The 15,081-nt window shown below is 37.8% G+C and overlaps 1 protein-coding gene across 4 annotated transcripts in view; it reads left to right on the top strand.

The window, feature by feature from the left end:
- The window catches only part of ALG13 (ALG13, UDP-N-acetylglucosaminyltransferase subunit), an 88,514-nt gene that overhangs the window by 44,857 nt on the left and 28,576 nt on the right, over positions 1-15,081 (top strand). For all 4 annotated transcript variants that reach the window (XM_011953536.1, XM_011953535.1, XM_011953534.1 and 1 more), the window contains exons 15-23: positions 708-835; positions 2,277-2,523; positions 2,800-2,913; positions 3,079-3,235; positions 3,641-3,761; positions 5,914-5,946; positions 6,044-6,099; positions 10,549-10,620; positions 12,180-12,345. In XM_011953536.1, the coding sequence (XP_011808926.1) occupies positions 708-835; positions 2,277-2,523; positions 2,800-2,913; positions 3,079-3,235; positions 3,641-3,761; positions 5,914-5,946; positions 6,044-6,099; positions 10,549-10,620; positions 12,180-12,345 (1,094 nt within the window). The remainder of the gene's footprint in view (positions 1-707; positions 836-2,276; positions 2,524-2,799; positions 2,914-3,078; positions 3,236-3,640; positions 3,762-5,913; positions 5,947-6,043; positions 6,100-10,548; positions 10,621-12,179; positions 12,346-15,081) is intronic.

Here is a 15,081-nt window from a genome sequence, read left to right as displayed (position 1 = left end):
GTATGAAGATAAACTAATCTAGTCTTTCTCAAACTTTAACATGCACTGGAATTACCTGGAGGGCTTGTGAAAACACAAGATTAGTGAGCCCAGTCATTAAAGTTTCTGATTCAGTAAGTCTGAGGTGGGGCCCAAGAATTTTAACTTTGAAGAAGTTTCCAGGTGATGGTAATGCTGCTGGTCCACTTTGAGACCCATTAAATGAGGCTATGCTTCCCTAACAACCAAAACATTTCAGCAGCTTAAAACAATAAGGTCCTTTCTCCTTCATTTAGCATGTCCGTAGTGGGTCAGCAAATGGGATCTGGTTCAACAGATATCCTGTTTTAACACGTGCATCCATGATTATGGGAAATAAAATGAGAACAAACCGCTTGTCTGAATCTTAAAATGTCTCATACTTTATTAAGCAGAGTGGTTTACATTCCTAAGCCTCATGTTAATGGAGTGGGGAGATTTAAGAGGTGCAGCAAATATTTGTGAACTAATATGGTCTACCAGTCTTTCTTCTGAAATGTGATCGGTACTAGAAACAGCAGTGAAATTGCACAAACTACTCTTAGGTTTTCTAAATTAATAACAAACAAGGAAACTGATGTCAACCAGATAATAGAATACACTTGAAGTATAAGGGGTGGGCTATGTGTATTGAATGAGAGTTAAGTCTGTGTTGCAGTATCTTCATGGTGATACCTTTAACTTTTAAGGCATGTTGTTCCATTGGCTAACTTAAAACCAGTTACCCAAGTGATGTCTGTTCCTGCCTGGAATGCTGTGCCCAGTCGGAAAGGAAGAGGTTATCAGAAAATGCCTGGGGGATATGTCCCAGAAATAGGTTTGTATGCTAAAGGTTGTTATTTTATTTTCCCCTTCATGTACCTGCTTTTACTTACCTACGTTGTACTATTTTTTAAAAGTATGTCATATGTCTTGTTGTAGGGTAGGGTTTCTCAACTTTAACACTACTGATAATGGAATGGATACTACTTCATTGTTGCGGGGGGCTGTCCTGTGCATTGTAGGGTGCTTCATAGCATCCCTGGCTTCTATCCACTAGAAACAAAAATGTTTCCAGACATTGCCAAATATTCCCTAGAGGAGAGAGAGGCAAAATTGTCCCTGGTTGAGAACCATGGTTCTTAAGGGACTTTGTATAAACTTGAGCACCATATTTGAGAGTTAAAAAGAAAAAAAAATGATATTGTGGAGATGAGGAGTAGAATGATGGTTACCAGAGGCTCAGAAGGGTAGTGGGGGTGGGGGATAAAGAGGGATTAGTTAATGGGTACAAAACTAGGTAGTAGGATCAAGATGTAGTATTTGGTAGCATTATAGGGTGACTGTAGTTAACAAATTACATATTTCAAAACAACTAGAGGACTGGATTTGGAATGTTCCCAACATAAAGAAATAGTAAATGTTTGAGGTGATAGATATTCCAGTTACCTTGATTTAATCATTATACATTGTATGCTTGTTTCAAAATACTGCATGTACCACATAAATACGTACTGTTCTACACCTATAAAAATTAATTTTAAAAACTTAAGCTGACATGGATCTTAACCTGAGGGGGAAAAATATTTCTTAGAGAACTAGGAAACACCTCATAGAAGCAGCCAGAGATATTAACAGGCATAATTTATTAGAGAATAGTAATGTATGTGATTGGATGACTCAGTGTTTTGGGGGCTTTTTGTTTGTTTGTTTTGTTTTTCTTGAGACAATCTCACTCTGTCGCCCAGGCTGGAGTGCAGTTGCGCAATCTTGGCTCATTGCAACCTCCACCTTCCAGGCTCAAGCAGTTCTCCTGCCTCAGACTTCTGAGTAGCTGGGATTACAGGCACACACTACCACGCCTGGCTAATTTTTGCATTTTCAGTAGAGACGGGGTTTCACCATGTTGACTAGGCTGTCCTTGAACTCCTGACCTCAGGTGATCCACCCGCCTTGGCTTTCCAAAGTGCTGGGATTACAGGCGTGAGCCACCGGGCCTGGCCATGGGTGACTCAGTGTTTTGATGACCTATACTAACCTGCCCATACTAGAGATAGTGCCGAGATATACCTATTGATATAGAAATTACCTGCTGGTTTTGTCCTTCCAAATAAAAGATTTAGTATATCCTTCAAAAATACAAAAATTCCCTCTCTATGTTTATTTGGTTTGTGCCTAGGGGAAGCATTGGAAAGTTTAAGGCAGTGTGGTGGTGACAGTACACTGGGCCTTTTGCTTTGATTATGAGCTTATTTGCTACTTCTTTGTTTGCCTGAAAGTTATATCAGAGATGGACATAAAGCAACAGAAGAAGATGTTCAAGAAAATTCGAGGGAAAGAAGTTTACATGACTATGGCTTACGGCAAGGGAGAACCCGTCCTCCCACCCAGGCTACAGCACAGTATGCATTATGGGCATGATCCTCCAATGCACTACTCACAGACAGCTGGCAATGTTATGTCTAATGAACATTTTCATCCTCAACATCCATCTCCGAGACAAGGTTGGGGATATGGGATGCCCAGGTAAGACCTTGACAGATTTGTATTTTCATGGTGTAGGGAAATATGAAGCAGTTGAAGAGATCCTAGAAGATAGAATGCCATCAAGATGAGGGTCTGTGTGACATACAGACTGTATTTCATTAATAATAGATAGGCCTAATGCCAATATTGCAGAGAGCAGAGCTCTTTCTAGTTGAATGTTTTTAGAAAGGCAGATTAGTTCTGTTTAACTACAGAGACTGACTACTTAGATATTGGTGAATAGAGAGTTTTATTTTTCTTTCTCTTTATTCTTAGGAATTCATCTCGGTTTATAAACAGGCACAACATGCCGGGTCCTAAAGTTGATTTTTACCCAGGCTCAGGTAAAAGGTGCTGCCAGAGCTATGATAACTTCTCTTATAGATCTCGGTGAGTATCGTGTTGAAAGTCAGAGAAAATGGGTAAGTCTGATTTCATTGCTGAGCATTAATGTTTTAAAAAGTGTCAACTTTGAGATATTTGAACTGTTGTTTAGAAGTTAGGAACAAGTTATATTTCATCATTTTTACTTTTTTATTCTTTGAACCACTTAAGTTCATTTAGACATAGTCACCGCCAGATGAGTTGTATGAACAAGGAGTCCCAGTATGGATTTGCCCTAGGGAATGGACAGATGCCCAGGGGCTTAGAAGAAACTATTACTTTTTATGAAGTTGAAGAAGGGGATGAGACTGCTTATCCAACTTTACCTGTGAGTGGATCAATGCTTTACTCAAAAAGCTGTTTACTTTTTTCATTTTTTTTTTGAAGTAAAGGCAATGTGGATAAATTTTAGATTTTGTACAAATAACCAAACAAAGCCTTTTCTGAAAAATGAAAATGAGAAAAGAGACATTTTCTCCCAGCTGTTCCTAGAAAAGGGAATAGAGGTAGACTTAATCTTGCCTATAGAGTATGTGTTAATATTTTCTGTTTTCTTGATTGTGACTTCATATTTTTTGTATTCTAAACTGTATGGAAAACAATTACAGAGTTCTCTTACAACAGAAGTTCACATTGTTAGGCTAGTTTTTAAACTGCCTTTTAAAACGTCCCTGTAGCGTTTTTTTCCTGACTATATAGTGAGAATTACAGTATATGTGTCTCTTTGATACAGAATCATGGAGGTCCGTCTACAATGGTTCCTGCTACTTCAGGATACTGTGTTGGAAGGCGGGGACATAGCTCAGGCAAACAGACTTTGAATTTAGAGGAGGGCAATGACCAGAGTGAAAATGGTGAGTCAATTACAGTTAAATATTTTTTAAAAGATTCTTGTGGCATTGGCACATCAGGACGGTGAAGCAGACCAATTTGGTTTTGGGGTCTCTCTCTGTTCCACTAGCTTAGTTTTGAAAGATTTATGTAAGTTCTTAATGCTTGCTGGGTTTTTGAATATGTCCTGATATTTCTCAGAAGAATAGACTTCTATTTCAGTAGGCTGCTACATTGTTATAACTTGTTTTCAGCTCTCTGCATAGGTCTTTAGTGAGTTTTTTACTTGGTGTCAAATACCAGTGTGGAAAACATCTATTCGTTATTAGTAAGGCACTATTACTATACTATACAATATACAACTATACAGCTATACAACTATAATATACAACTATACAAATAACTATATAGTTGTCCTCATCATTTGCATATGTTAGGCTTTTTGTGTGACTGGCTATTATTTTTTAAGACTGCTATGAAGTAACTTCTTTGCCCAAATAAGTCTATTTGATCTATAAACATTACTCTTTATTGAACCCTGTGTGATATCCACTCTACTAAGTCATTATATTCATAATATAGTCCTTCATGTGTTCTTCTGAGGAATGTGCTGTCCCTATTTTACATATGAGGAAATTGAGATTCAGAGGGTAAATGACATGGCCACGGTCATATCCTTGGTAAATGGCAGAGATATAATTTTTTATAACTGTTTTATTGAGATATAATTTACATATCATACAATTAAACTATTTAAAGAATACAATTCAGTGGGTTTTTTATTTAGAGTTGCATACCATCAGCACAATTAATATTAGGACATTTTTTATCACCACAGTAGTGAAATCCTGTGCCCATTAGGAGCCATTCCCCATTTGCCCCAACCCCCAGCTCTTGGCAGCCATCAGCCTGTTTTCTGTCTCTATGGATTTGCCTCTGCTGGACATTTTATATAATTGGAATCATATACACACACATACCCTTAATAGTTTTTATATTGACTCCTACCATGGAATGTGTTTATTTTTACCTTGTTCCTTTTCAAAGATACTGTAAATGCCTATTGAAACAATTGTGGAGCATTGAATGGCTTAAGGAGGTGTCAGGCATTCCCAATGACTTGACTTATGAATAAGTTTCTTATTTTCTTGTGGTACTCGTTTTTTCTGCTAGTATAGAAAAAAATAGATATTTTTAGGAATTTAATGAGTGAAAAAATCTAGTACAAGAATGATCCGTGAAAACTTTGTACATGTGTGCATGCATGCGCTTAAGGACATTTACTGTCTGCTCTCTTATTTAGATGACCCTTTTGTCTTTTAGCTCTATGGGTGGTGTGGCGTATTTGAAATAACCAAATCTTTGCTCCCACCTTAAATCTGGAGGAGTTTCATGCATGTGTGTTTGATAAGTGGTGTGTTTAATAATCAAATTTAGTTTAGAACTGCTGGGTTATATTTGGTGGAAAACCATCTGATTGAATATTGACTTTCTCTGAATTTCAATGGTACAGAAATCTTAAAAGTAGTTCAGTCTACTGAGCCATCCTTTGAAGACACACTGATTTTACATGTATTACTTACATGAAACAGATTGAAAAACAGATGAGGTATAACATATTCCCTTAATGTCCACCTAAGGAAACAGTGGATTATACTCATACTTTATAGTCACCATTGAGTATTTAGTATATGTAAAGCACTCTGCTAAGTTACTTTTACTTCCATTAACCATCCTCAAAAGGCCTATGAGCTAGGTACTGTTATTCCATTTTACAGTGAAGAATTGAGGCACAGAGATTAAATAACTTGCCTAAAGTAGTGTAGTTAATCAGAATTCAAATCTAAGCAGTCCTCATTTCAGAGCCTATGTGCTTAATCACCACACTGTAGCCTCACTGGAAAAATTGGACACAACTGAGTTTTCACCTCTGCCTGACCTCTAAGAGCTAAGTGGATTTTTGGAGGAGAAATTTGTACAGCGTACAGCTAATCTCTGGCTTCAATATCTGTTGACTAGTGTGAAAGCTTATATCACTTTCCAGGATGTATGCATTTTAGTTTTGAACATATAACCATAAAACTGGTGGAAAAAGCAAGTGCTGGCCATTTGGCTCTGCTGAGCTAAAAAAGACCTATATAAACACATTTCTTCTGTCTTGTCTTTTTTCCCCAGGGGGATATCATGAAGACTATCTTTATCGTGCAGGTCAGTAAGATCTGGAAGTGATCTGGCATTCATCATTGTTTATAGAATTTCAAGCTATAAAATAATGCTCATTTTTTACTTTGGCTATATTCTCTAGAGCCAGACTATGAAACTTCAGGTGTTTATAGCACAACTGCATCTACAGCAAACTTGGTAGGTATTTAATAATAGCAAAGAGTTATAGCTCCTACTATGTACTGGGGCACTGTTAAGAGCTATACATATAAATGTATTTAAGTCAGAACAACCCTGTAAGGCTTAGTATCATTCTCATTTTGAAGATGAAGAAATTGAGACAGAAATTAACTCATTTTCTAGAACTAATATATTTAGAGATATTCTAGAGATATTCTAACATAGGCAGTAATGATCTTTTAGAAGGTTTTATTTTTTTTATTATAATGAATCATACATCTCAATACAACAAAAATTTGCTTCTCCTTTATGCTACATGTCTAGTAGAGGTCTATAGAAGGGCTTGCTCAAGTACTCAGTCTGATAGAAATTCATCCACGATTGCCAAGGCAGGAAATAAAATTTGGTAACTGGTGCACTGGCTCTTACAGCTTCCACCAGAGGTGATACATGTCACTTTCTTTTCCATTTCACTGACCAGAGCAGGTCCCACTGAAGAGTCTAACTTCTTTGTGCCTGGAAGGCAAAAAGAAACATTTTAACAGCACTAAGAACTGTATCATTCAACTTGCCTTCCCTCTCATAGGCAGAATACTTGTTTCTATATCAAAGGAGGCATCCTAAAAGGTCCCATTCAGTGTAATCAAACTCAAAGCCTAGGATTTCTGAGCTATGTGTATGCTTGTTATATTGGGTCCAGATGTAGGTTCTTGTGATCTTGAGACCTAAAACCAAAAATATGGAGGTTTTTTATTTTTCCCCCCTCCCTCCCCAGTTTACAGTGCTGAAGCAGGGACTGAAATTTCTATTCAGAAAGGGAGAAAATGGGGAATAAAAAAACAGTTACTGGCCTGTAGCAATTCTGAGACCTTCATGGGCAGACGTTGTAAGGGCCCCCAACGTACTCATGGGACTCTTCCCTGGAGGAACTCTTGTTTGTTTATTTTCTGGGGCTCTTGGTTACTCCCAAGGCGCATCCTTCCTGGCAATATTTGGAGTAGGCATTGGAGAATAATCCTTCCTTGGCAACAGAGCAGCTTTCTAAGCTTGCTACTTATAGAAGATTGGAGGTGCAAGGGTGGTTTTATCTCAGTTGAATGGTTTTAGTTCTGACTCGTGATTTCTTTGGCTGTAAGATTAATTTATTCCGCTTCTGTTTGATTTTTTTTGGTTTCATGTACCAATAGCCAAACTATAATTCTTTTCTATATATATACTACTAAGATTTGCTATAATTCTTTGTGGTTTTATCCTTATTTCTGTCTATTTGATTGCAAGTGGCTTGAGTTCATCAGGCATTGATGGAAGAGCCATGACTTTTGGACATTTTTCTACAAGCCATTTTGTTGAAGTGCAAGGATTTACTAGGTGTTACAACCTTAGTTGAACTCTAACTTTGAGACATCTTAATGCACTTGGGTTTTAACCAAAGAGTTGATTCTTGCTGCGAGGTCAAGTTTTCATTGTTTGTCATCATTGAAACCATTCATCAATATTACGTTTTATAGTTTAGGGTTGAAACAGTTATTCCTTCAACCCTGTGAGTCCCTGTATTCAAGGAATCTATTCCCTTTCATTCCTGCCTGCAAACTACTAATTCTGTCCTACACACACCTGTCTTAAAATAACTTGCTTTAAACCATACCAACAGTAATCAAAGCACAATACTAACATCCAGTCTTCTAAATTGCTTACCCTGAGAGCTGCATGTTCATAATCTCCTTCTTAATTAGGATTTTGTTATTGCTGTACCCTACTTCTAGTTACCAATTTCTGTTTTAGTCAAGCTAGGTTATGCTGCAGTAACAACCCCCAAAGTCTCAGTGACTTAACTCAGGAAAAGTTGTTCATGCTAATGTTACATAGTTCAATGCGAGTTGGCAGCAGGCTGCCAGACTGTGACTGTTCTTCATAGTCACTCAGGGACCCAGGCTGATGGGCACATGCTATCATGATCATCGCAGCAGGGCAAAAGGTACAGAAATTGAACACTGTCTCATAACGGTTCTGTTCATATTTTATTGACCAAGTAACATGGTCATTCTTGACTTTGGATGGAGCTGGGAAGGGCAATCCTACCGTCTATTCAGGAGAACTGGAATATTTATGAAGAACTTGAATAACTACCTTAAATTCTCTAATTATGGCTAATCTTAACTGTGGCAGCTTCGTGTACTAATTTTTTGTTTTTACTGTTTAGACAGTATACCTTAGGAAGGAGAAGAAAACTCTGATACGTAATTCTCTGTTTTTTCTCCTTCCCTTACTTTGCTCCTTCCAGAGAAAGTTTTTCCCCCATTTCCTGCCACCATTACTATTCTCATATCATGTGCTTTTGATATCACCTTTGAAGTAGCCATCCAAGTGAAAAGGCAAGTAAGAATCTTACCATGAGGGATGACAATACTTTTTTTTCTGTTCCTTCAGTTTCACTTGTCACATGTTCCTTTTTGTTCTGAATTTAAACAACTCCAGTGGCTTTCAATCTCTTCATATGTTCCAAGCCCCCGCCCCCATCACCAAATCCATAGCAAATTTCTGTTGTTGCTAAAATAAAGGATAAATGTCTTCAGAATTATCAGCATACATTTAAAAAAACCTCATTTTTAATTTTTAATTTCAGTAGGTTTTTTGGAGAACAGGTGGTGGTTGGTTACAGTGAATAAATTCTTTAGTGGTGAATTCTGAGATTTCAGTGCACCCATCACTTGAGGAGTGTACCACTGTACCCAATGTATAGTCTTTCATCCCTCATCCACTTCCCACCATTTCCCCCAAGTTCCCAAAGTCCATTGTATCATTCTTATGCCTTTGTGTCCTCATAGCTTACCTTCCACTTATGAGTGAGAACATAGAGTGTTTGGTTTTCCACTCCTGAGTTACTCCACTTAGAATAATGGTCTTTAATTCCATTTAGTTGGTTCAAATGCGATTATTTTGTTTCTTTGTATGGCTAAGTAGTATTCCGTGGTATATATACACCACATTTTCTTTATTCACTTGTTGATTGATGGACATTTGGGCTGGTTCCGTATTCTTGCAATTGCAAATTGTGCTGCTATAAACATATATGTACTAGTATCTTTTTTGTGTAATGACTTATTTTCCTCTGGGTACATACCCAGGAGTGGGATTGCTGGATCAAATGGTAGTTCTGCTTTTAGTTCTTTAAGGAATCTCCACACTGTTTTCCATAGTGGAAAATAGTGTACACAGTTGTGCTAGTTTACATTCCCACCAACAGTATAAAAACGTTCCCTTTTCACCACATCCATGCCAACATCTATTTTTTGGTATTTTTTATTATGGCCATTCTTGCAGGAGTGAGGCGGTATTGCATGATGGTTCTTATTTGCATTTCCCTGATAATTAGTGATGTTGAGCATTTTTCATATGTTTGTTGACCATTTGTGTATCTTCTTTTGAGAATTGTCTATGTCCTTAGCTCACTTTTTGATGGGATTGTGTTTTTCTTGCTGATTTGAGTTTCTTGTAGATTCTTGATATTAGTCCTTTGTCGAATGTATAGATTGCTAGATCGCGAAGATTTTCTGCCACTCTGTGGGTTGTCTGTCTGTTTACTCTGCTGGTTATTTCTTTTTGCTGTACAGAAGCTTTTTTGCTTAATTAAGTCCTATCTATTTATCTTTGTTTTTGTCCAACGCAGGGCTCTTTGAATAAAGATTTCCAGGCACAGCCTTCTAAGAACTCATGAACATTTATTTATACTTCTTATTTCCATGTCTGACACTCAAATAAATGTTTCTGTAGAAGCATTTGGTATTCACTTGGGAACTTCTGAGCCAGGGCAAATGCTTGCTTTTTGGCAGGGGCTTTGGCTATACTTGAACACAGACTTTGGAATTGTCCATGTTAAGTGGGGCTCACCTTTTCACAGTAAGGTACCTCTCATTGTTCCCTGTGATTTCCTTTCCGTGTTCTGTGCTCTTACTAATGTAACCAGTCTCTGCTGCTAGAGTTCTTGCTGCCATGACAGTCTTATCATGCATGAGTCCAAGCCATTCAAAATCATTTTTACTTTTAGAAAGACAGGGTCTTAAGCCCGAGGAGAATGATATTTGAATCTTACAGTATCTGTTAAATCCCACTTAGATAAAATGCAGCTGAATAACCAGTTTACCCTTGTACCAAGCTACATATTCAGATAGAATGCCTTTTTTTTTTGAAGCTTTTAAGGCAAAGATCACTGAAAAGGTGTTTAGATTTCAATTATCAGTTACATTTTAGTATGTACATCAGGACTTGAGTTAGATGTGTTGAGGATTTCTGTAGATATGTAACAAAACAGTCACCTACATCACATTTTAGAGTGACAACTTTTAGAGCTTTGTCTTAGGAGTCACTTCCAAATTTGAATTATTTCAGGACTGAACACTTTCATATAGTTGAAGCAAAGTTATTGATGTGGTTTTTTTTTATGTAACTATATTTTTGTATTCATTAAAGTCTCTTCAGGACAGAAAATCATGTTCTATGTCTCCTCAGGACACAGTTACCTCGTACAACTACCCCCAGAAGGTAATCTCATAGTGTTATTAAGCAGTTACAATGGCCTGAACAGAGAAACATGAATTTTCTCTTTTCATTTACCTTCATCATACTTCAAAGCAACTGCTTTCGTTCCTTTAGGTATTATTGTACCTTCCGGTGTCTGACACAGTGATTAGTAAATTAATTCAACAAATTATTGAGCATCTACTGTGTTCCAGACACTGTTCTATGTGCTGACTTTAGATTACTCATAGTTTACTGTGAACCTCTTTTATATAAAGAGTGAGTTAATCTAAATTACCTGTCAATTCTGTCTCATTAACTGAAACTTAATTTTAAAGCTTTCCTGTAGAATGGAGAGTCAGCATTATAAAAAGGTAGCTGAAACCATAGGAGTAAACAAGATCATCCTGGGCAAAGGAAGAAGTTGAGAAGGGTATCTGGAACAGAGCCCATGAATTATCAAATTTTAGAAAATGGGCAGAGAAGGAACATCCAAGGAGGGAGGAAAAGCATGAGAGAGGAATGTTATGGAAGCCCTAAGAAGAGAATGTTTCAAGGAGCAGCCAGGTGTCAGTTGCTGCCAAGAGGTCAGGCAACATAAGGCTTAACAAAAGTCTATTAAGATTTGTTGCCATAGAGACCACTGGTGACTTTGAATACAGTTTCAGAGAACCAGTGTGGGTAGCAGCCACACTGCGGTTGGGTGGTAAGAAAATGGAGACTCCCAGTGAGGACAGTATGTTCAAGAAGCTTCTGTTACCATTTATTGAATATCTTTCTGTGCACAGCCCTGTACTGGGTGCTGTGGAAAAATAGTTTATTCTCTTAAGGAGCTGTGGCCTAAGCAGAAAAAAAAAAAATACAGTCTTACAATATTATAAAAAATGCAAGGCACCTTTTCTCTTTAAAAAAGAAAAAAGTGTAGGCCAGATGCAGTGGCTCATGCCTGTAATCCCAGCACTTTGGGATGCTAAGGCGGGCAGATTGCTGGAGCCCAGGGGTTAAACACCAGCCTTAGCAACATGACAAAACCATCTCTACTAAAAATATAAAAAATAAGCTGGGCATGGTGATGCGTGACTGTAGTCCTAAGCTACTCGGGAGGCTGAGGTGGGAGAATCACCTGAGCCTGGAAAGTTGAGGCTACAGTGAATGAAATTATGCCACTGCACTCCAGCCTGGGCGATGGGAGTGAGACACTGTCTCAAAATATATATATATATATTACAAATCTTTGGAATAATATGCAGGAAGCCCAGAGGTTAACTGAGGAGCAGGCAACTAGGCAGACGGAGGACAGGGCTTGGAGGGAAACTTTTTTTTTTTGTATACGATTTAATACTTGATTTTCAAATCATATTAGTGTATTACCTTTTTAGGAATAAATGAATTAAAAAATCAAAGCCAAGCTCTCAAGTGACCTAAGATCTTCTGAAAGAAATAACCTTCCTATATAAGGTTTATATAAAGATTGATTTTCAGTGTTTTAGTTGTCTAATTACTGTTTTCTGAAGTTTAGGATCAGATAATCTACTGTTTGAGAAACCAGACTTAGAGTTTTGAACTTTCTTCCACACTTACAGGTGATGGGAAATATTGCAGCAGTTGCAGCTTCCTGTGCCAATAATGTTCCAGCTCCAGTCTTATCTAACGGTGCAGCAGCTAATCAAGCTGTTAGTACCACTTCAGTTTCCTCACAGAATGCTATACAGCCTCTATTTGTATCTCCACCTACACATGGCAGGCCAGGTAGGTTATTAGCGGATGCTTACTTTGGAAGCCTCTTTTCCTATTCATGAACATGCACATCCAGCTATTCTGGTTATTAGATACCATTACTTTAATTTCCAGAATTAAATTTATTTAACCTACTTAATAAATTATGTTCTGCCATTGAACATAATCTCAAATCCATGAGATTTGAGAGTCAGGGATTCAAGTTTATTGCACATTTCGTGCAGGTAAGATTTTATACCTTTCATTTTGCTACCTGCTGAATTAGGGGACTTGTACTAGTTTCTCAAACCTTGAGTTAAGTTTTATCATATAAGAGTTAAGATGATGTTTCTCACCTTATAGCAAACTTCTCAGGAATTTATTCTATAAAATATGTTCCTTTGTAATGAATAATTGTCCTGTAAATATCACAATAAAAGATACAGGCTCTAGAATTTAAAAGATCTGGGTTAGAATCATGGTTTTACAACTTATTGTATAATTTTGTACAAATTATTGAAGCTTTTTATCTGTGACTTGGGGGTACTGATAGTACCAATTCATGAAGTGGTTGTGGATTTTCAGTGAGTTAATAAAATTTTAAGTTATCAGCAGACTTTTAGGAAGGTGGTGGCAACAACAGCATTAGCTTTTCTGAGTCTCAGCATAAAAATGGAAATAGTGAAGTCAAAACCCATGACACCTACAAAAAACTAGGTGACGAGGTATCCCCATGAACCCCAGGATTTAAGCAGGTAGGGACAAACCACTAGTCACAAGACTTGCATGCTATCAGGGTCTATGAGGGAGCAGACCTCTTCTTACATAGAAGCATTGAGGATGTTGTCTTATGTACCTGAGAATTCCAGTGAATAAGAAGTTACTGAAAAGTGGGGCCGACAATTTGGAAGCAGCAGCCAAAACTGGGAAGGGATTTGGTCTCTAATACTAGACGAGTGCATACGGCACATAGTAGAAGAACGTAAAGGGCTTAAAACAATTTAACCTCTAACTCTTCAAAATTGACCTGCCAGAGCTCCCTTTTAGGATAGTATTCCTCACTGGGAAGAAACTGCTAAGAATGGAATCTGAATGGATCAGGATAGAGAAAAGAGCAGGTCAGGGAAAAGAACAAAAGAAAAAGATTAAGGTCAAATGGTACACAAATATATCAAGGAATAAAAAGCAGAATGTCCCTACAGACAATGAAAACATGTTAGAAGTGAACCACTAAACAGAACTAAACAAACTAAAACTGTGACAGACTATTTCAAAATGAGCTAAAGATTTTAATAATACAAAACATTAAGGAATAACGTAAATCAGAATTAGAAAAAATTACCCGAGGTAATAGAACTCAGGAAAGAATTATAAATGGGAGAAGGTCGTTTTAGTAATGGAGACTAAACTGTAATGAGCTTGAGCAAATTCAGGTTGAGTATTCTTTATTCAAAATGCTTGGGACCGGAAGTGTTTTGGACTTAAGATTTTTTTAGATTTTGGAATATTTGCATTATACTTGTTGAGCATCCCTAATCTGAATTTCCAAAATTCTCCAATGAGCATTTCCTTTGAGCACTATGTAGGCACTCAAAAAGTTTTGGAATTTGGAGCAGTCTGAATTTCAGATTTTCAAATTAGGGATACCCACACTGTATGTACAGCAGATAATGCTTTAAGAGAAATGAGTGCTGTAGGCTTTAATTTTTTTTTTTTTGAGACGGGGTATTGCCCTGTCACCAAGGGTAGAGTGCAGTGGCATGATCATGGCTCACTGCAGCCTGGATCTTCAGGGTTCAAGCAGTCCTGCTGCCTCAGCCCCCTAGTACCTGGGACTGTAGGCACACTCCACCAAACTCGGCTAATTACTGTGTTTTTGTAGAGACGGAGTCTTGCCATGTTGCCCAAGCTGGTCTTGAACTCCTAGGCTTAAGTGATCCACTCACCTCAACCTCCCAAAGTGCTGGGATTATAGGCATGAGCCACCACACCCGGCCATAAACTTTTTTTTTTTTTAATTAAAGATGTAAGAAGAGGGAAATCTAAAATTGAAAGAAAATGAAGATAAAGATTTAAAAGCGACATATTTGAAGTTAGGCAAACGAGATCAAACACGGATAGAAGTCCCTGAAAAAGAAAACCAAAGTAAAGGAACAAAATAATACTAAAAGCTATAATTTAGAAAACTCTGCTTAAGTTTTGTATTAGGTTGTTTTCACACTGCTATAAAGAAATGCCTAAGACTGGATAACACATAAAGGAAAGAGGTTTAATTGACTCACAGTTCTGCATGGCTGAGGAGGCCTCAGGAAACTTGCCATCATGGCAAAAAGCGAAGGGAAAGCAGACACCTTCTTCACAAGGCGCCGAGAGAGAGAGAGAGCAGGAGAAACTGCCATTTATAAAACTATCAGATCTCGTGAGAATTTACTCACTATCACAAGAACAGCATAGGGGAAACCGCTCCCATGATCCAGTCACCTCCCACCAGGCCTCTCAACACCTGGGGATTACAACTCAGTTTACAATTCAAGATGAGATTTGAGTGGGGACACAGAGTCAAACCACATAAGTTTAAAAAGTTTTAAAAGTACGTACTTGAAACAGCACCCTGAATACCTGAGAATATTTACCCAGAGTGACGGACAGCAGAATGTTCTAATAAAATTGTTAGACTTGGGGGGCGGAGCAAGATGGCCGAATAGGAACAGCTGCAGTCTCCAACTCCCAGCGCGAAGGACACAGAAGACCGGTGATTTCTGCATTTTG

Source organism: Colobus angolensis, unplaced genomic scaffold, assembly GCF_000951035.1.
Source record: "Colobus angolensis palliatus isolate OR3802 unplaced genomic scaffold, Cang.pa_1.0 Scaffold366, whole genome shotgun sequence".
Lineage (NCBI taxonomy): Eukaryota > Metazoa > Chordata > Mammalia > Primates > Cercopithecidae > Colobus > Colobus angolensis.
Note: the sequence above shows the minus strand (reverse complement) of the source record. Positions and strands in the feature narration are given on the sequence as shown.